General features: G+C 32.9%; 1 protein-coding gene across 4 annotated transcripts; it reads left to right on the top strand.

Annotated features, from left to right (window-relative positions):
* Positions 1-7,007: 7,007 nt before the first annotated feature.
* Positions 7,008-17,180, top strand: LOC111681785 (beta-galactoside alpha-2,6-sialyltransferase 2). 4 transcript variants are annotated; one of them, XM_046955481.1, is made up of 7 exons: positions 7,008-7,269; positions 12,376-12,925; positions 13,243-13,782; positions 14,785-14,882; positions 15,244-15,523; positions 16,265-16,362; positions 16,577-17,180. In XM_046955481.1, the coding sequence occupies exons 2-7, from the start codon at positions 12,580-12,582 to the stop codon at positions 16,739-16,741; spliced, it is 1,527 nt and encodes a 508-aa protein (XP_046811437.1). In that variant the 5' UTR covers positions 7,008-7,269; positions 12,376-12,579; the 3' UTR covers positions 16,742-17,180. The 4 variants fall into 4 exon arrangements, with proteins under 4 accessions (XP_046811437.1, XP_046811436.1, XP_046811434.1 ...); XM_046955480.1 differs by having other exon boundaries at positions 12,353-12,925; XM_046955478.1 differs by having other exon boundaries at positions 7,008-7,275.
* The last annotated feature ends 3,878 nt before the right edge of the window (positions 17,181-21,058 follow it).

Below are 21,058 nucleotides of genomic sequence, written 5' to 3'. Positions count from 1 at the left end.
ACTATAGACCAGACTATAGACCAGACTATAGACTAGACTATAGACTAGACTATAGACTAGACTATAGACTAGACTATAGACTAGACTATAGACTAGACTATAGACTAGACTATAGACTAGACTATAGACTAGACTATAGACTAGACTATAGACTAGACTATAGACTAGACTATAGACTAGACTATAGACTAGACTAGACTATAGACTAGACTAGACTATAGACTAGACTAGACTAGACTATAGACTAGACTAGACTATAGACTAGACTATAGACTATAGACTAGACTAGACTATAGACTAGACTATAGACTAGACTATAGACTAGACTAGACTATAGACTAGACTAGACTATAGACTAGACTAGACTATAGACTAGACTATAGACTAGACTATAGACTAGACTATAGACTAGACTATAGACTAGACTATAGACTAGACTATAGACTAGACTATAGACTAGACTATAGACTAGACTATAGACTAGACTATAGACTAGACTATAGACTAGACTATAGACTAGACTATAGACTAGACTATAGACTAGACTATAGACTAGACTATAGACTAGACTATAGACTAGACTATAGACTAGACTATAGACTAGACTATAGACTAGACTATATACTAGACTATAGACTAGACTATAGACTAGACTATAGACTAGACTATAGACTAGACTATAGACTAGACTATAGACTAGACTAGACTATAGACTAGACTATAGACTAGACTATAGACTAGACTATAGACTAGACTATAGACTAGACTATAGACTAGACTATAGACTAGACTATAGACTAGACTATAGACTAGACTAGACTATAGACTAGACTATAGACTAGACTATAGACTAGACTATAGACTAGACTATAGACTAGACTATAGACTAAACTATAGACTAAACTATAGACTAGACTATAGACTAGACTATAGACTAGGCTATAGACTAGACTATAGACTAGACTATAGACTAGACTATAGACTAGACTATAGACTAGACTATAGACTAGACTATAGACTAGACTATAGACTAGACTATAGACTAGACTATAGACTAGACTATAGACTAGACTATAGACTAGACTATAGACTAGACTATAGACTAGACTATAGACTAGACTATAGACTAGACTATAGACTAGACTATAGACTAGACTATAGACTAGACTATAGACTAGACTATAGACTAGACTATAGACTAGACTATAGACTAGACTATAGACTAGACTATAGACTAGACTATAAACTAGACTATAGACAAGACTATAGACTAGACTATAAACTAGACTATAAACTAGACTATAGACAAGACTATAGACTAGACTATAAACTAGACTATAAACTAGACTATAGACAAGACTATAGACTAGACTATAGACTAGACTATGGACTAGACTTTAGACTAGAATATAGACTAGACTATAGACTAGACCATAGACTATAGTCTAGACTAGAGTATAGACTAGACTATAGACTAGAGTATAGACTAAACTATAGACTAGAGTATAGACTATAGACTAGAGTATATACTATAGACAAGAGTATAGACTATAAACTAGAGTATAGACTAGACTATAGACTAGAGTATAGACTATAGATTAGACTATAGACTAGACTATAAACTAGACTATAGACTCGATTGTAGACTAGACTGTAGACTAGACTATAGACTAGCCTATTTGTTGGAGGCTATAGACTAGAATATAGACTATAGTCTAGACTATAGACTAGACCATGGACTATAGTCTACACTATAGACTAGACTAAAGGCTAGACTATAGACTTGTCTAGTTGTTGGAGAAAGTGCACCAAGGAATACTGCATCATTGTAATTTGGATGTCAAAAATGGCTCAACCTGATGGGACTTCTACTAGCCCGCCACAAAACAGAAGCCGTGTTGATAACAAGTCGCAGGGTTGTATAAAATACTAACCTCAAAATTGGCAACTGTGAAATCAGAACAAAATACTGTGTTAAATATTTGGGAATCTTAATTGACAACCGTATGATCAACGTGGTGTACCAGATAGCGAAAGTACTAAGAGGAATCTTTAAAGAAACAGCATTGCAGAATGGCAGCATCGCTGGTCAACATCAACGAAGGGTAGATGGACTTCAACACTGACCCCCAATATTAATGTATGGTGTAATAGAAAGCATGGGTATATAAAATTCTACCTTCATAATTTCTAAGAGGCTATGGTTGTTTTACATCATATCTGTATAGATTTGCACTCGACATTTCACCGTTCTATCCTAGATGTGTCGAAATAAAGGAGAATGCAGAACATGTGTTTTTCCACTGTCCACGATTTAGCTTCGGAAGAGAAACACTTCAGCAATTATTGGAAAGTAGAGTGTACACAGACAACATAGTCTAGCTTATGCTGATGTCATTAAAGAACTGGGAATATGTATGTGAATTCAAAAAGCAGGTTATCTTAGAGTTATTCAGGGAAGAACAGATCTGAAGAAGATGGTAACGTGAAGACATGTGTGCTAATAAACCTCCCTACCCTGCGAAGAAATACTTTTGTGGCAAGATGGACCAGTGTTTTGAGGTTATTTTAGCGTATTAAATTCTCGCACTCCTGACATCAGGAGCCATAGTCTTTTGATAACTTTTCCCTTATAAAAAAAGACTAGACTATAGTTTAAACTATAGACTAAACTATAGACTGGGACTATAGACTAGATCCTTAATTGCCATTTCAAAAATGTCATATTTGACAGGAAAATTGTCAAATTGGCAACACTGCTTATTAATGTCCAGTTATTTTGCATTTCTGAGGTTATTTTGAGGTTATTTCCGTCAGACTATCGACGCTTTCATGGCTATGTCTTCCTTACTTATAAGATTAAAATTGAATACTTTTTTAAACTAAGTACTATAGTTTAAATACTCTTCGGAATGTCCTGAGATTTACTCGATGTAAACTTCTGAAACATATTATTTAGCTTCTTCAAATGCTTTTAATCATACTTTCTATTACATCCTTGTTATTATTGTCATTGTAGGATTAAGAGTCCGTAGGAAGTTTTAAGTACTCCGCTCTGTTGTTTTGATTTCACAATTACGGTTAATGATTATTTCCAAAGAAAAATACGTTCTTTTTATTTTATATCACTACATGCCAAAAAGGATAATATCCTGCGATATCGGTCTAATACACTCTTTCAACGTTTCATTCAAAATGTTCGTTATACGTCAAAATCAGGATGAATTCATGGAGTGAAACTTTTAGAAATATCCTCTATATTTTCGATAAATTTATATACGATCAATCCGACACAGAATGTTTTAAACGATTAATTTGTTTTAACGCACGTTAGATTGGGTTATTGGGTTGTTATTCCTTCTATGACTGGTACTTTTGAAATGAAGAAATACTACTATTAATTACTTTAATTAGTTTCAATAATCTGAAGCTTTTAGTTTAAGTAGCTGATAGGGTTGAAAATGATGGTGCAGTAGTTTGTCAAATACTTCTCACAATTTATATACTGAAGCAAAATTTCACTTAAACATTGAGTTCTATCAAAGACATAATTGCAAATGATTAGTAGATAATTTTAGAGTTCAAAACCAAAAAGAAAATTTATATTTTCAAATTATATGTCATAAGACAGATAATTAAGAAAATCACAAAAGTTGTTGACAACTATAATGATAATGATTCTACTAATAACCAAAAAAAAGTATTTCGTTATTAAGTACTCATAGGGTAATTTAAAAGTATGTGTGTAAAATACATTCATATTGAAAGGAAGAAATATTTGATCAACAAATAGTATCACAACAAATCGATATTTTCAAAAACTTGGAAATAGCTTTTAATTGTTTTCACTTAATTAAATACATACCTTTCAATGACTACTACTAACTGTCTACATTACAAAGTAGTAGTCGTATTATTATATACTAATATTCAGAGTAAACTTCCATTAGTTAGACTTTAATTAAGAAATTATCATTTAATTTTTATTTAGAAATTATCGCTTTTCGTTTAACGCTTTTCGTTTAACTCTTTAACGGAAAAACTATCAAAATAGAATTCGATTTATTTTTATTTCTTTTTTTTTTCATCTAGCATTTTCATCAGAAAAAAACTATAAAGAGCTTTTTACCACTGCAACTCAAAAAATACAACGATAACATCACAAACTATATATACATATGTATCTATCTATATATTTTGTTTTTCTATAGTATTGGTGTAGTTTGTATGTCGTAATATTTGCTACGTAATGGTAAGTTGATTTAAAAAAAAACTAACAACAACAACACTGCAAATAGCATATAATAATAACAACAAAAAATAACCAAATTTGACTACGATACCAATGATTTGGTTGTATTTTATGGCATGTTAACAGTTTAAAATTTATACAAGTGTATATTTTAGTGTTTACACGTATGTATATTATTTACAACTACAGACAAACAAACTGTGAAAAACTTACATTTAAATATATATACACAGTTATACATACGTATACGTAATAATGTTAAGACAACCCAACAACACCCCATATAATGACGTTGCTCATACGTACATATGTACGATTGAGTTGTTTTGCCTGCTTTCTGGCAGTTCGTTTTCTATGGAGTTGGAATGAAAAGTTATTTGAAATGTAACTATAAGAAACACTTTATGGGCAGTTATACCATAAGATAACATTATTATTTTAATGATACAGAAGTAAATCATCTTTAATCAAATTATTTAAGAAAAAATACAGTGAGTAATTGAGTTTTTACTCAATATATACTCCTCTCATCTAACTTGATAATGATGGATTTTCCCAATTTGTTCAAACAAAACCCTCCAGCAGTCCTATATCTTTATATATGCTCTCCATAACTGTATAGTGTGAGTATCTAATGATCTCAACCCGGTGAACAGTTACATCAATTTCTAGTAAAAATCACGCTCTTAAAGCAGACAACACATCGAAGAGTAGTCGAACCAAATACCTTTATTTTGCCAGACCGGCTTAATGATATGATTTCCGAGTCTGAGACCTGCCTTTCGAGCTCTAATTCAATATTGGATCTGCCCTTTAAAATGTTACCTCTTTAAACTTGATTCCTTGAAATGCTAAATAGTTGACATTGTGATTTTGGAATCCACTTTAACACAATTCTTTTAAGACTTAAAAAAACGTTCAGAATGCGAAAAAATTTCTTCACTAGTGAGAGATGACATTGACAACTTTTTCGACAAATCGCTCCCCATTTCGTAACGCTCATGGGAACCCAAGTGATTGTGTGGCTTCTCGGGATCTAATTGAATCAGTCGTTCGAATATGACAATTATCTCATTCGTCAAAAAGTTAAGGGAAAGAGTATTCCATAGAGGAATGCAACCAATCATTAAAATATAATAGCAGATTCCTTAAAATGCTTATGGGCAATATCCACTTGAAAACAAAAATTTTATGACTGAACGATACGCTCGCAAGCAATGGAACACTTAGATGCATTTGACAGAAAACTGCTCACAATCTGCAAATGTTTGTTGAGTGATAAACTCCATGAGCATTCGTACCCCAATTATCAGTTGATTCTGGCTGTCTCGAGATCTAATTCAATATTGATGCTTAATGCTTGAATATAACAACGGAATTGCCTCATATAATAGAACATTTCACAGGGGAGTGTAATTTTTTCACTTCAATGCAACCAATCCATCATGGAACTCCGGTACTGAAACTTAAGCTTGACTTTTAAGACTAAGATATTGACACTTCCAAGGAAATACGGTCTCTATCTGCAAACGCTCGGTGCATGATAAACTCAATTAGAAGGCTTTTTATATCCTCCGAGTGTACTGAGCTTTTGGACTTCAAGTCAGAAGATTAATTCTTCCAACTTCTGCAGAAGCTATCATTAGGAAGATGAAGTATATAATGTTACTTCCTCTGTCAATGCCCTGCTTTGACGAAACATAGATAAAATGAACTTTTTTCCGGGGCAAAAATGGTTTATATAGGATCCAGAGTAATTAGATGAACGCTTATCATGTTCGCTATGAAAGCAGAACAGATCAATATAATGGAATAATTTCGTCTCCAGTAATATAAACACATGTACAACTTGCTTATATAAGCTTTTATCAGGAAAAGTGAAAAATGTGGCTGTCATCCTCGACAGTTAATAACGCTGGAAACGCTGGGGATATACAAAGGTCATGTATATCAAACCAAAAATGCTATATACATGATCTGATAGATCCAACAGATCTTAGATTCGATTAAGTACAGGACGATGTTGAAGTGTGAATGGACTTTAGTTTCGTAATCTCATGAAACCGGAGCATAATACCTCTTCAAGTTGCCCTTCCTTAAGCGCAGGTTGCATGTATTAAGACTTAGATTTGATTAAGTACAGGACGCTGTTGAAGTGTGATTGGACATTGGTTTCGTAATCTCATGAAACCAGAGAATAATACCTCTTCAAGTTTGCCTTCCTTAAGGGCAGATGATTTTTAAATAGGAATAAAAGGTTGCATGTATTAAGACTCATTCATGGATGTAAAGACATACTTATGTATTTCCTTAGACGTGTCCAAATTGGTCCATATATTGACACTTTAAAAGGGTCATAACTACAAAGGACAATATGGTAATGGATAGTATGACACCATCAAATTTTGAAGAGTCATATCGTCTAGGGACATTACGACAAACACATAATGTCAGTCTACATTATAATATAACAAAAACTGTCATAGTCTTCATGAACATAATGACAATTTTTAAGGAGTTAATAATCTCAGATAATTCCCTACTTCAATTAACACATAATAATAAATTTTCTATTTTCAAAGCAATTTAAGATTGACCCTCGTATTTTACACACACATATACACTCTCGAATGCTTCAATTCAATTTCAGATTGAGTAAGTTGTACTACTACTATAGTCACTGTGTCTGTGTGTCAGCTTTTTCCACAGTCTGTCGCTCAGTTCGGCAAGCAGTGAGCTTGTAGCAAGCAGCAGGCACATGCACGCATTGTATTCAAGAGTTGATTTTGATTTTAATTTTGTGTTTTCGGCAGGTTGTAAAGGAAATGAAAAATACGAAATTCAGAAACGTTTCGACTTGCGAAAGGGAAAGTTGTTGTGTAAAAAAACACGCATAACGGAAAAAAATTACGAAAAACTCAAGAAGAACAAAATAATAAAAGGAAAAACAAAAATATTTATTTGCTTAAAGGATTTCAAAGACTTGGTCAAGTGTTTTATTTTGTTACTTTGCTCTCGTGTGTGTATGATTTTATCTGTCAATCATGATATTTTCTACTTTTTTTTTATTGGCAAAATAATGTCTTCGAGATTCGCGTGCCGTGATTTTAAATTAGCAAAAACAAAAATTACAAACCGTTAAAGGAAAAATAAAATGAATTTATTCATGTGTTTTCGGTGTAGTCTTTGTTTTAATATAATTTGCATAAATTTATTTTTTTTAGCTTGAAATAGAAAATTTCGACTAATTTGTTTATAGAGTATATGTGTGTTTTTGTTTAAGTGGCATTTTAGTAATTTTGCCACAAAAATAAATTACAAACAAATAATTGAAGAGAAAAGTAGCAACTAAATTTTTTGTGGACATGCAAAAAGAAATGACTGAATAAAAATATAAAAACTCTTATGTTTATTTAGTTTAGGAAAGATTTTATTTTTATTTTTTTTTCTCCAAATTCATGACATGCCTTAAAGAAAAATAACAATGTTGCATGTGTTAGTTGATGGGAGTGAAAGTATTTGTGTCGATTTGAATTAAAAATAATGTCAAAAGCAACAGCAAGTAACTATAACTAAAGGAACAAGTGCACAATTATTATCGGACGTGACCGACCATAAAATGCCATTCGCGCCTTTGGAAAGAAAGTAATTGGGAACTCGACATTATAATGTGCTGATCTTCACAGATTTTATTAAACTTATATGTGTCAAATATCTTTGATATACAATTATTTGTAGGTATATCGTAATGAGTGTTAAAGTCATCTTCTAAAAGGGGCCCTTATATGGGAGATACGGCCAATTATGGTCCGATCTTCAAAATTTGTTAAGATAGATTTTGATTTATATAAAACATGTTTATGCTCAATTTCGTCCTGAATACTTGAATTTTTGAAACAGTTGAGACTGTAAAAATTTTATTCTCTTTAGACATTTGCTTGAGAGCTATATGAAAACGTGGACCGATATTGCCCAAACAACCCTTATCTACAGAATATTTTTTGTAAAATTTATATTCTCTACCTCTTTCCGTTCAGACCAAATCTTACGTTCAACAGATAAAGGTGCCGACAAACGGAGGGACATGACTAAATCGTATGAGGACCCAGATATCTATAGACCTTTGTAAGACTACAACCAGTAATTCGATGCGTTACAAACGAAATGAAAGTTAGTTTAGTTAGTTAGTTAGTTAGTTAGTTAGTTAGTTAGTTAGTTAGTTAGTTAGTTAGTTAGTTAGTTAGTTAGTTAGTTAGTTAGTTAATTAATTGATTAATTAGTTAGTTAGTTAGTTAGTTAGTTAGTTAGTTAGTTAGTTAGTTAGTTAGTTAGCTAGCTAGTTAGTTAGTTAATAAGTTAGTTAGTTAGTTAGTTAGTTAGTTAGTTAGTTAGTTAGTTAGTTAGTTAGTTAGTTAGTTAGTTAGTTAGTTAGTTAGTTAGTTAGTTAGTTAGTTAGTTAGTTAGTTAGTTACTTAGTTAGTTAGTTAGTTAGTTAGTTAGTTAGTTAGTTAGTTAGTTAGTTAGTTAGTTAGTTAGTTAGTTAGTTAGTTAGTTAGTTAGTTAGTTAGTTATTTAGGTATTTAGTTAGTTAGTTAGTTAGTTAGTTAGTTAGTTAGTTAGTTAGTTAGTTAGTTAGTTAGTTAGTTAGTTAGTTAGTTAGTTAGTTAGTTAGTTAGTTAGTTTCTTAGCTATGTAGTTAATTACTTCTTAGTTAGAATAATGCTCACCCTTATTAAATGGTGTAGGGTATTCAAAACAAAATGACGACATTACCTAACAAACGCAAACAAACACTTACAGCTGCAGCAACAACAAAAATCTAATTAATTATTAACAACTTAAACTTATAAAAAAAGGAGGAATAAGTAATTGAAACAATGTCAAATTAACATCATGAAACAAAATCCAAATTACACACAACAACAAAAAGTTTTCAAAATAAAAATAACGAAATAAAAACAAACGTTCAAACTCACAAAAACAAAACACATTTTAAATGAAATAAAAAATAATGCTGATGACTACGCTTTGATGGAAACGGAAATACAGATTAAGATATTTTATAACAAAGAAAAAGTGAAAAAGTTGTTGTATACGTTATAACGTTTCATTATTTATTTAAATATTAATGATATTTTAGTAAAATTCTAAAGAAAAATGTGATTAAAGTGAAGTGTTGTTTAAAAATATTAACTAAAAATAAAACAAAACACGAAAAAGAAAGTAATTAATTAACATACAGATTTTTAAACGGAAATTATGTAATAGAAAAAAAATTTATAAAAATAAATAATTATATGAAAACAAGCAAACAAATTTATTGGAATAAATAAACACTAATTTATTTTTAGAAATTGTAAGCAGAACTTCATTTGTGTTTTTAACACAAAAATAATTGTTTTCTTTTTGTGAAAACAAACAGTATACGCGCAAGACGTATCCTCTTAGACAATTTTTTTGCTCAGAAACAAAATAACTTGTTTATAACGCAATCATAGATCGTAGTACTTCTCTAAAGATACACGGTTGATAGATCTTACAATGTTGCCAGCAATATATATAGAAAATGTCTAACTACCGTAACAACTTACATGTAATGTTTTTCAACAAAAAATGTAAAAGCCATGATACACGGTTGTCAGATCTTACAATGTTGTGAGTAAAATGTTCAGAAAATATTTAACAATCGTCTGAACGTGCAATTTTTCTTTTGCAACGTTGTCAGCAGAGACATTACTGACAATATTGGAAGACAAACTGCTAACGTTGTAAGATCTAACAATAGCACAAGTTCATATGTGTGGTAGACATTTTCTGAACCTTTTTCTGACAACGTTTAAAGATCTGAAAACCGTGTATAATTTCCTTAACTCTCAAGTTCTAAGAAAGCGTGGTATGCAGTTGCCTTCAATATCATACCCCTGTTAAAGTAACAAACTTGGTAATTTTATGATTATGGATCCATTATATGTAAAAAGTCTTTCTCTAACTGGCTTTATCAACTGTCATCGTTACGAATAAAGTTTAGTTCTGAATTAAGTAAAACTCTAAGATCCAGGAAATTGTCAACAATTTTGATCTCATATTTCAAATTCCCTAAAAATCATCATACATTTTGGGTCCTTATTAAATTTTAATACAATCTATCCATGTCTGTCCGTCCTGTCTATATGAAAAGTTCTGAACGGAAAGAGGTTGAGTGTTGAAATTTTACAAAAATATTCTGTTTTGTATTGAAATTGCACAATATTGGTCCATGTTCGTAAATCAAATAAATCTCCAAGATCTATGAAATTGTCAACAAGTTCCCAAAAATTAACTCTAAAATTAAACAAGTAATGATTTTAGACCCAAATTCAAAGAAAAGATGGGGGTATGAATGTCGAAGTGCTTTACGTGAGTAACAGGCATGATGCCCTACCCAACGGTGGTCGTTTTCATCTACTGGGTAGACTTGAACAACGGTACACCATCGACCCTGAATCTTTAAATGAAGAACTCAGGTGGCAATTTTTGTACATAGCTTGAGCCGGTCCATGTACAAGTACTTTGCTGAAGTACTTGACCATTACTTATCTTTGACCATTACTGCCCCGTTGCTTAACTTCCGAAATATAAATCATCACTTCCGTTTACAACCTCGCAGATGGGATGGCCTTTGTTGATTCGGCAACAGCACCTAGAGTCGTAACCGGTGGACTGAAGTACGAATCCATCAAATAAGGCGATGACTTTTTTCTTACTAACAGGGACACACTGTGGTAATTCTGATATGAACAGAGTATACTCTGAACATATCTGGACAAGGAAGGAAAATTCAATGGTATCACTTGTATATGATACCTTTCATCCATTATCATACAACACAGCACATATCTCATTTATAAGAGAAAAACATACATTACATTTATTATAGTTGAGGCACGCCGTACCCCACATTCATCACGTACCATATACACCATATACAGATACCCCACAGTCACTCCTCTGTGGGGTATCTGTTGTTTCTGCAACAGCACCGAACTTATCCCGAAATATTGACTTTACCTTACATCAGTCTTTTAACCGCATCTTACTCTCCCCGTGAATTTGGGTTTAAACCACATCCACTACTTGGATCTCGAGGGAATCTCAACAAACTGACCAGCCAGGGCATAGTTCTGTGGGCAACTGGCAACCCGTAGTACCAGTGGCCGGTGCTCTGGTTTGAAAGGACTAATCCAGGCAGTAGACTGTACCAATTTATAGTCCCGGCCAGACTGAGGTATTGGATAACACCTTTATACCCCGGGATTGCAATAACACCAAGGCGTAGGCTTCACCAGGGTAACATGCCCCTGGGGGAATATTGATTTTGTTATTAAGTTTGTAAAACATCAAAATATTGGTCATTGACCCACAAAAGTATAGATTTATATAATATGATCTAGCCATGTTCATTCGTTTGTCTGTTGAAAGTACGAGAGAGTCCAAACGAGAGAGAGAGTTACAATTTTACAAAAACATTTCCTTGAAAACAGTTTTTAGAGTTATTACTGTTTCAGAGTTCAAGAAATTCAACAAAATTTTATGAGGATCAAATCATAATTACTGGCATACAAATAATTGTGCAGCAATGAAATTCGACACAAATAAGTTTAATATAAGTCAAAATCTGTATAGGTACTAAATTTTATGACGATCGTCTTATAATTGAACCTTCCCCCCATACAAGTTTCACTTCATAAAATGTCTTCAACGCTCATTAATATCATAAAAATACGATTATAGGTTGTACATAAGTTTCATACGAGGCAAAATACATCTACAGTTTTTATGATGATGGGTCCATAATTGAACTAACCTCCATATGGTTCTCTCCAGAAAATGGCTTTAACGCGACACGCGACTTCTGCGTGAGACAAAACGGCTTGGTAGTGGGTATAAATAATTCGGTACTGCCGAATATAAAACTCCTTATTGTTCTTGTTTATAAACATGAAATTATTATTATTTTTAATCATATTCTATTAAATATTTGTTTGTTTAAAATTTCTAATTATTATTATTTTTAATCATATTCTATTAAATATTTGTTTGTTTTAAATTTCTAACTAAAAGTTCAAATAAATTATAACATCCAGCAAATACTTGACCTTCAACTACAAGCACAACTCAAAAGACAATCAGTGTAAATAATAATTAAAAAAATATACATATAAATCTAAAAACTGCCATAATAGTGCTTAAAACTTAAAACAAATTTGCCATAAATTATAAATAGAACAAAGAAATTAGAACAAAATATAAAAAACTAAAAAAAAAAACAAAAAACTAAATGCTGAAAAATGTTAAAAACTTCAATTAAAACGTTAAAATACTTAACATTGTTAATTGTGCTACTTATACAAATTCAAAGAAATTGCGCCAAAACAATCAACGAAAACAGCAACAACTATAACATCAACAACAACATTAATCGCAGTAGCAGCAGTAAAAACAATAACAACAGAACACTACTTATACCCCTTCTTCAACAATCCACTGATAGTAGTACAACAAAAACACAAACGAATGTTAAAAACTTTGAAAAAGCTCAGCCAAGTAATCAACCAAAACATTCAACAACATTAACAGCAGCATGTAAACACACAAACAACGGAACTGTGGTGAATTTGAATCGCTGTAAACAAGGTAAAATGTGTTAATGTTAAACTACATTTAACAGCTGTTTGTTTAAGAAATTAAAATGTTAAGCAACAGGTTATGGGTGTTTGTGTGAGTAAAATATTAAACAGAAAATCAACTAGTTTTACAGTGAGGGAAATTTTATTAAAGGCACGTTCAACTTTGGTCTAATTAAAAATAAATTGTTATTATGGGGTGAATACTTTTTCTTGTTTAAGTTAATTATAAACTTTTAATAACATGTCTTCTTACAATCAATTCTTTACATTTCAGAATACTTTTCAATAAACATGTCTTCTCACAATCAATTCTTCACATTTCAGAATACTCCTCCGCAGGCATGCGTCGTAAAAAACGCAGCGTTTTTCATGTACGCTGGAATCCCAATGAACGATTCATTGTCGAATCACATGAAAATCCAGCTATTAATTCTTCCAAACTTGCACCGCATCCCCGTCTCAAAGTCTCCAAAACAACCAAACTCACATTGAACCCAAAACTTTATCTGTGCCACGATAAATACTCACAGATGTGCGAAAATAAAACGATGGTCTTTAAGGAACGCATATTACGTGCTTTCGATAAAGCCATGATGGAATCGTTGAATGAATCCAATTTTTATAATGTCGATTTTAAACCGGTATTTGGTGATAGTTTTGAGGAGCAATATTATCCCTCGAGCTGTTTGGTCATGGAAGCTGGTGTACGTGTGCTGAAGCGCAAAGATCCACCATTTAATAAACTACAATTTGGAAAGCTATTTCCAAAGCAGAAACTATTTCGTCAGAATAAGAATATTAAGACATGTGCCATAGTGTCGAGTGCAGGTTCGATGGCGGGCTCGAAACTGGGCAGATTTATAGGTGAGTATGGGATATGTTTTACTTTTGAATGTAAAAACTTCAATTCTAGTTCAATTCTATCTAGTCCAATGCTAGTTAGTTCAGTTCAAGTTCAGTCATAGTTCAGTTCTAGTTCAGTTCAGTTCTAGTTCAGTTCAGTTCAGTTCAGTTCTAGTTCAGTCCTAGTTCAGTCCTTGTTCAGTTCTAGTTCAGTTCTAATTCAGTTCTAGTTCAGTTCTAGTTCATTTCTAGTTCTAGTTCAGTTCTAGTTCAGTTCTAGTTCTAGTTCAGTTCTAGTTCAGTTCTAGTTCAGTTCTAGTTCAGTTCTAGTTCAGTTCTAGTTCAGTTCTAGTTCAGTTCTAGTTCAGTTCTAGTTCAGTTCTAGTTCAGTTCTAGTTCAGTTCTAGTTCAGTTCTAGTTCAGTTCTAGTTCAGTTCTAGTTCAGTTCTAGTTCAGTTCTAGTTCAGTTCTAGTTCCGTTCTATTTCAGTTCTAGTTCCGTTCTAGTTCAGTTCTAGTTTTCTTATTATATATTCAAAGTTCTTTGCTGGTAATATAAATATAACCTTCAATAGCTAGAAATTATAAATTAATAATTAAAATTCAACTACTTGCTTAACTAAAATATTGCTTCTTTTTATGTATAATTTCCCAGAACTGTCAGTATAAAGTTTTACATAAGAAAACGTCTCCTTAAAATACCAAATTAAATTTTTAATGTTTCTTTGTAAGAAAAACAGTAACTTTTGGATATAATCTTAAGATCTGCAATTGTTATTTGGCGGTTAAATTAAAAAAATACAAAAAATAAAACTTTTTTAACCACCGACTTTGACTAGTTTATTAAAATACATGGAATTTTTGCAATATATACACAAAAATTTATTTTTTACATTAAAAAATATGTTCTCACAGGGAGGGTAATAAATAACTTTATATGATCAAAAACAAAACAAGAATATAATAATAAAATAAAAATTAATTTACTCTAATTTTCATCATCAATATCACCGTCGTCGTTTAGATACTCACGACATCGTAATGAGATTTAATCATGCTCCAACTCGAGGATACGAAGTGGATGTGGGCAGTAAAACCACCATACGTGTGGTGAATTCTCAAGTAAGTTTTCAATTGATTTCATGTATTCACCTGTGATTTTACTACATGAATACGTAGTATATACGGCTCGAGCTAAAAACGCAATTTATTTTATGATTTTTCTTATTTAAACATTTTTATATCATTTTGATTTGTTTCAGTTTTTAATTAAATTTTATTTAACATTTACTTTATTACTTACTTGCTACACATATTTTTTCATAATATTTTTTTGTTGTTTCTTTCCATTCAATCTCTTTGTATTCATTTCAGTGCATTTTGCTTTTTTTCAGTTGTATTTTCGATGATGTATTGTCATCATTGTTTGAATTTTTTAAAACAGCTCTAAAAATAACAAGATTTATATTTGACTTCCTTTTAGGTTGTCACGAAGCCTGAATTCGATTTTACACATGCACCCATTTTTCAAAATGTCACCATTGCTGCTTGGGACCCCGGCAAATATAATGGTTCACTCGAGGATTGGTTGACTACGTCTGATTATGATTTATTTACTAATTATGAAATGTATCGACGTCGCTATCCCAAGTCACGTGCCTTTTTAATTGATCCCCATTCGATATGGCGTCTGTGGCAGAGTTTGCAAATGTTTGCTAACAATAGACCGATACGAAAGAATCCTCCGAGTTCAGGATTTATTGGTAAGTTGAGTTAAACATACTTAGAAATCGACTTATATCGGTATAAAGTGAACTTGCTGCGAACAGAATATAGTCGATTAAGTCGACCAGATTACACTTTACATAAGAAAAAAGTTAGCCTATTTAAATCGACTACGATGTAGTATTTTAGTTAATGAGAATAGTATATTGTGGAGTAAGTGTACTGGTTTCGATTATAATAGAGTCGACAGAATTTCAACCAGAACTTAACTGGAACTAAAATAAACTAGAATTAACCTAGAACTGAACTAGAACTGAACTAGAACTGAACTAGAACTGAACTAGAACTGAACTAGAACTGAACTAGAACTGAACTAGAACTGAACTAGAACTGAACTAGAACTGAACTAGAACTGAACTAAAACTGAACTAGAACTGAACTGAACTAGAACTGAACTAGAACTGAACTGAACCAGAACTGAACTAGAACTGAACTACAACTGCACTAGACGTAAATCAACTGGAACAATGTAATTTGGCCAAAGTCGGCTCTATTTCATGTGATGTGACTAGAATAGAATTTATTTAACCTAAATGGATTCGAACTGCGGACATCATTTGTGAGTTTATTGAACTAGATTTGGGTAGAAAATAGTCGTTTGAAATTAGGTAAACCAGATGTAAGTTCATTCCCAGGTCAATTTCTGAATGATAACAACTTACACCTAAACTAAGTAAATTTTAAAATATTTACTAAGCAAATTTTTTTTTCCATTTTAGGTCTTGCATTACTTCTACCTCATTGTCCTGTCGTTGATTTCATAGAATACATTCCGTCGACACGTCTAAATGGTCGCTGTCATTACTACAGCAAAGAGGTGGGTGCACACAACATCAATCATTTACAGCTCACAGAATTTACCAACGGCAACACAAGTATCATTACGAAGGCAATTAAAGGGAAATTGAAGGGAATATGTGAAGCCTGCGAGCTGTTAAGAGCAATAACAGCAACTGCATTCTATTAAATTAAATTTATTTTTTTCATATAATTTCTTTTTTACTTTCTTACTTTTTTGTTACTTTCTGCAGATAAATTCCGCTTGCACCTTTGGAGCCTGGCATCCGTTGGCTGCTGAAAAATTAATGGCATTGGATATGAATGTGGCCGATGACATGTCCGTTTTTCAGTTTGGCATCTTACGTATACGACGACCCAATAAACTATTATGCGGATTTAATTTTTTGGGCTATTAAAAGGACACTAGGCCACTCAACCACAATGACTCTTTAATTAAAAGCAATAAGGATAAAGAAAAATTAATTAATTTGAATTTGAACAAATATTGAAATTTCCGTAAAAGATTTGTGCATTGATTTCCGGCTTCCAAAGTGATCAATATTTTTTATATTATTTTAATTTCCTGTGATTTAAATCCATCATTATAAAACAATTAATTTTTATTTATTTGCATGATTGAATTACAATAAAATTGTAGCTGTGGTTGTTCTTGTTTTAAAATTCATTTCAATCATTCCAATCATTTCAATAAAAAACGGCAAATGCTGCAATAACAACCGTATTTACTTGCAACAAACGATATAATGCAGAAGAATTAAACCATTTGTACGTTAAAATATTACGGAAATATTTTCTGAAACAATAAAACAAACAAATTTGCAATAATAATAAAAACAAAAATCATTTATTCATTGTCTTATTATTTTTATTAGCAGGGATACTTTGATTGTAATTTCATTGTTGTGTAAAAAAAGGAATAAAAACTCTTTTATTCACTACGTGAGTTTTTATATCCAACTACAGAACAAAAAGCGTTATACTGATTATATCATACTGTCTGTAACACTTTTTAATAACAATTGTGGAAAAATTCTTCGAATTTTTTAGGCCCATGTTACAACAACCGTCTGTATTTGTGATGAAAAACAGGATTTGATGAAAAGTAATAAAGTGGAGGACTAGAATGAGGAACTTTTGATGCTAGAACTGAACTAGAGCTGAACCAGAACTGAACTATAACAGAACTATAACTGAACTATAACTGAACTATAACTGAACTAGAACTGAAATAGAACTGAACTAGAACTGAACTAAACTAGAACTGAACTAGAAGTGAACTAGAACTGAACTAAAACTGAACTAGAACTGAACTAGAACTGAACTAGAACTGAAATAGAACTGAACTAGAACTGAACTAAAACTGAACTAAAACTGAACTAGAACTGAACTAGAACTGAACTAGAACTGAACTAGAACTGAACTAGAACTGAACTAGAACTGAACTAGAACTGAACTAGAACTGAACTAGAAATGAACTATAACTGAACTAGAACTAGAACTGAACCAGAACTAAACTAGAACTGGACAAGAACTGAACCTGAACTAAACTAGAACTGGCTAGTTCCCTTAAAACGCCCTTATCCGAAAATCACCGTGAAAATTAATCGATATATGACAAGCTTTTAATATAGCGTATATAAGATTTGTCATAGCTGTTTGTAATACTCTTACATGTCATATTTGCAGCTCGCTTCTGGTTGCGTGTGTCTGATCATGGGACAGACACATATTCATAAATGAGCAGTCCGCTGTGCCATTCAGTCAGATTGACAGCAGCAGGTGCAGTTTATTGCGTTCGCTTGGCTTTAATATTCTTTAAAACAATTGAATTGAAGATGAGAAATCGAATTATTCATGCCATGGATAAGAACAATACAAAAAAATATTCATCAATATGATTCAATTGAAATTCCTTTGAAATTCTTATTATTGTTATTTGCAGTTTTATTTTATAAATACGGCACGTGAAGTTCAAGTTCATTTCTGGATAATTGTTTAAACTAGGATAAATGTGTTTTTATGTTGACTATGGAGAAATAAATATAAAAAATGTGCATTACACCGACTCTCAAAAAAATGTGCTTGAGTTACCATTTGTATGTTATCCAAAAAAATTATGTTGAGATTTTACCGTTTTCAGGAAAATGTGCTTCAATATGGATCGATTCTTTTGATGTCGGTAAAATAGATTTTGATTCTTATAAAAATGAAGACAATTTTTCATCAAAATTTGTTTGCATATCTCAGCTACGCCATTTCGATCATTGGCCTTTATTAAAAGTATCATCAGGTTCTCTTTTTAAAAGACGGAAAATATATTTCTATTTTTAACAAATCGGGACACAAGTACAAATTTTGCCACTGTTCCAATGACAAGCCTCCCCGGGGACATGTTACAAAAAAACACATAATCTGGCAGCACGAAACCGGTAATCGGCAGGTTTGATTTCCGGAATTTGTCTTATCCCGATTATTGTAGAGGCCAAAAGTATTTGAAGATCAAGAATTTTAGGCATTACTCCATGATTACTGATTTTAGCTCTGATCTTAGATTATCCTTATCACATTGCCAAAAGAACTTAATTTTTAAAATGTTCTATACCATCTGAAAGTCTATTCTGTCATATTATCTGTTTGACATATAATTTCCGATCTTCTAGATATCATCTTTTCTTAGCGCTACAACGTCTCAAAAAGAGTCAAAAATTTTGACATTTCAAACTTCAGGATATGATCTCTTAAATCCAAAATGTTATAAGAAATTCTAAAGCTAGATTCGGATTCAGCGTAATCATTCAGAAAAGTATGCTTTGAGCTACTCAAGGTACGAATGCGAAGAGAAATCTGAACATCGCAAAGCTACGATCATAACAACCAATCCAGGACTATTCTTGTTGACTCGCCGTAATTCTCCAGAGGAATTATCGATTTCCTTCAGACTTATGTAACTAAAACAATCTGAATCGTTGGCGAAAATGTTCTTGGATATGATAGTCCTGCAATCACAACAAACGATCCACGACTATTCTTGTCGACTCACCGTAATGGTCTTATTATAAAATACAATCGGAACCGCTGACAAAAAATTGGGGCAACCCTGCAGCAATATGTTACATAGAACGAACTGGTCAAGAGAGAAGAAGAAGCATTAGTACAGATTGTTCAGTCGTAAGAAACTAAAACTGTGAAGACGAGAGTGCGACGAAATCGAGAAACACGCATAAGACCACGAAATTCTTTAAGACTATATGAATGGGTCCACCGGTTATGTCTCTAGGTGCTGTTGCCAAAGGCCATCCAATGGTCAAAGATTAGATTGGACCGGTCAGAGCCAATGTACAAAAATTGCCACCTGCGTTCTTCATTGAAGAACAAAGGGGCGATGGTAGACCGTTCTCAAGCCTACCCAGTGTATGAAAAAGACCACCGTGAGATAAGGCCATCAAGGCAAGTGCTCACGTTAAAACTCTCGACATTCCTGACTCCCCCATGGGCATGTTTCCATGATGAAATGTCCATCATGGTGTATTACAATTCCGGGGTAAAGAAGTGATACCAATACCTCTATTCTGTCGGGACTATAAACTGGTGATGTCAAATGTATCCTTGGCTTCGCCTCGGAATGATTTGGCTTTAAGGTCTAACCAGAGCACCATATAATCTGGCACTACGGATGGTCAATTGCCTCCAGGACTATGTCCTGGCTGGTCAGTTAGTTGAGGTTCCTTCGGGATCCACGTAGTGGCTGTTTTATACAAAAAAATCTCGGGGAGAGAATGTTGGGTTAAGGACTGATATATCCTATACCTAATGGGTTGGTTAATTCTCTCTTCGAACAGGTCTGTGTACAAAGCAGCATATGCTGGATTCCTAAACCCGATCGGTATCTCTTAACTGTCGTGTAGTGGGACGCCTGTATATGCTGGGGAATTGTCATCGAGATATATTGATACATGCTGCGCGACTATTTATCGGGGCAATTATTGGAATTAATTGACTTTGGAAATTCCTATTTCCTTTGTTACATTGATCGGTTCATAAAAGAGGGATACTGATCCATTTTGTTAGGTATTTCGGAGTACCAAATATGTCTCTAGGTGCTGTTGCCAAAACAACAGAGCCATCTCAGTAGTGTGCTTGCGCGGGTTTTAAGAGGTTAAGGAATGCACTAGAACGATGGAGATTGCATTTTGAATAATGCAATTCTTTCATAACATCATAAGGGTGGTCACCTTCCGCTTTGCCGGAAGATTGATTTCACCCCCTTCTATTGACTTTAAACCAGTGATTGCTTTTTCCTTGTCGGGGTTCACATTGGGATTTAATCCTATGCTGACTGTCATTCAGCAACGGGGCTGCTATGGCAAGAGATTAGATAGCTCGAGTACTTCAACAAAGTGCTTGTACATGGACCGGACCATTCATGTACAAAAATTGCTACCTGAGTTCTTCATTGAGGAATTCAGGGGCGCATGGTAGACCGCCTCTAGTCTACCCAGTAGATGAAAAATTCCACCGTGAGATAAGGCGCTTACGTTAAATATTTCGACATTAATTGACTCCTTAGAAGCCTCTTCCCCCGGGGGCATGTTACCTTGGTGTTATTACAATACCGGGGTAAAGAAGTGCTACCAGTACCTGACTGTCAGTTGTCTGGCTGATCAGTTGGTTGAGGTTCCTTCGGCATCCACGTAGTGGCTGTAGTTTAAACC

Source organism: Lucilia cuprina, chromosome 6 (assembly GCF_022045245.1).
Source record: "Lucilia cuprina isolate Lc7/37 chromosome 6, ASM2204524v1, whole genome shotgun sequence".
Taxonomy (NCBI): domain Eukaryota; kingdom Metazoa; phylum Arthropoda; class Insecta; order Diptera; family Calliphoridae; genus Lucilia; species Lucilia cuprina.
Note: the sequence above shows the minus strand (reverse complement) of the source record. Positions and strands in the feature narration are given on the sequence as shown.

Bases quoted from the DNA above. Each gene is read 5' to 3' on its own strand.
- LOC111681785 (XM_046955481.1), top strand. From the start codon at position 12,580: ATGTTAAAAACTTCAATTAAAACGTTAAAATACTTAACATTGTTAATT. The intron at 13,783-14,784 runs GTGAGTATGGGA...GTCGTCGTTTAG, and splicing joins GAAACTGGGCAGATTTATAG to ATACTCACGACATCGTAATG. The intron at 16,363-16,576 runs GTGGGTGCACAC...TACTTTCTGCAG, and splicing joins GTCATTACTACAGCAAAGAG to ATAAATTCCGCTTGCACCTT.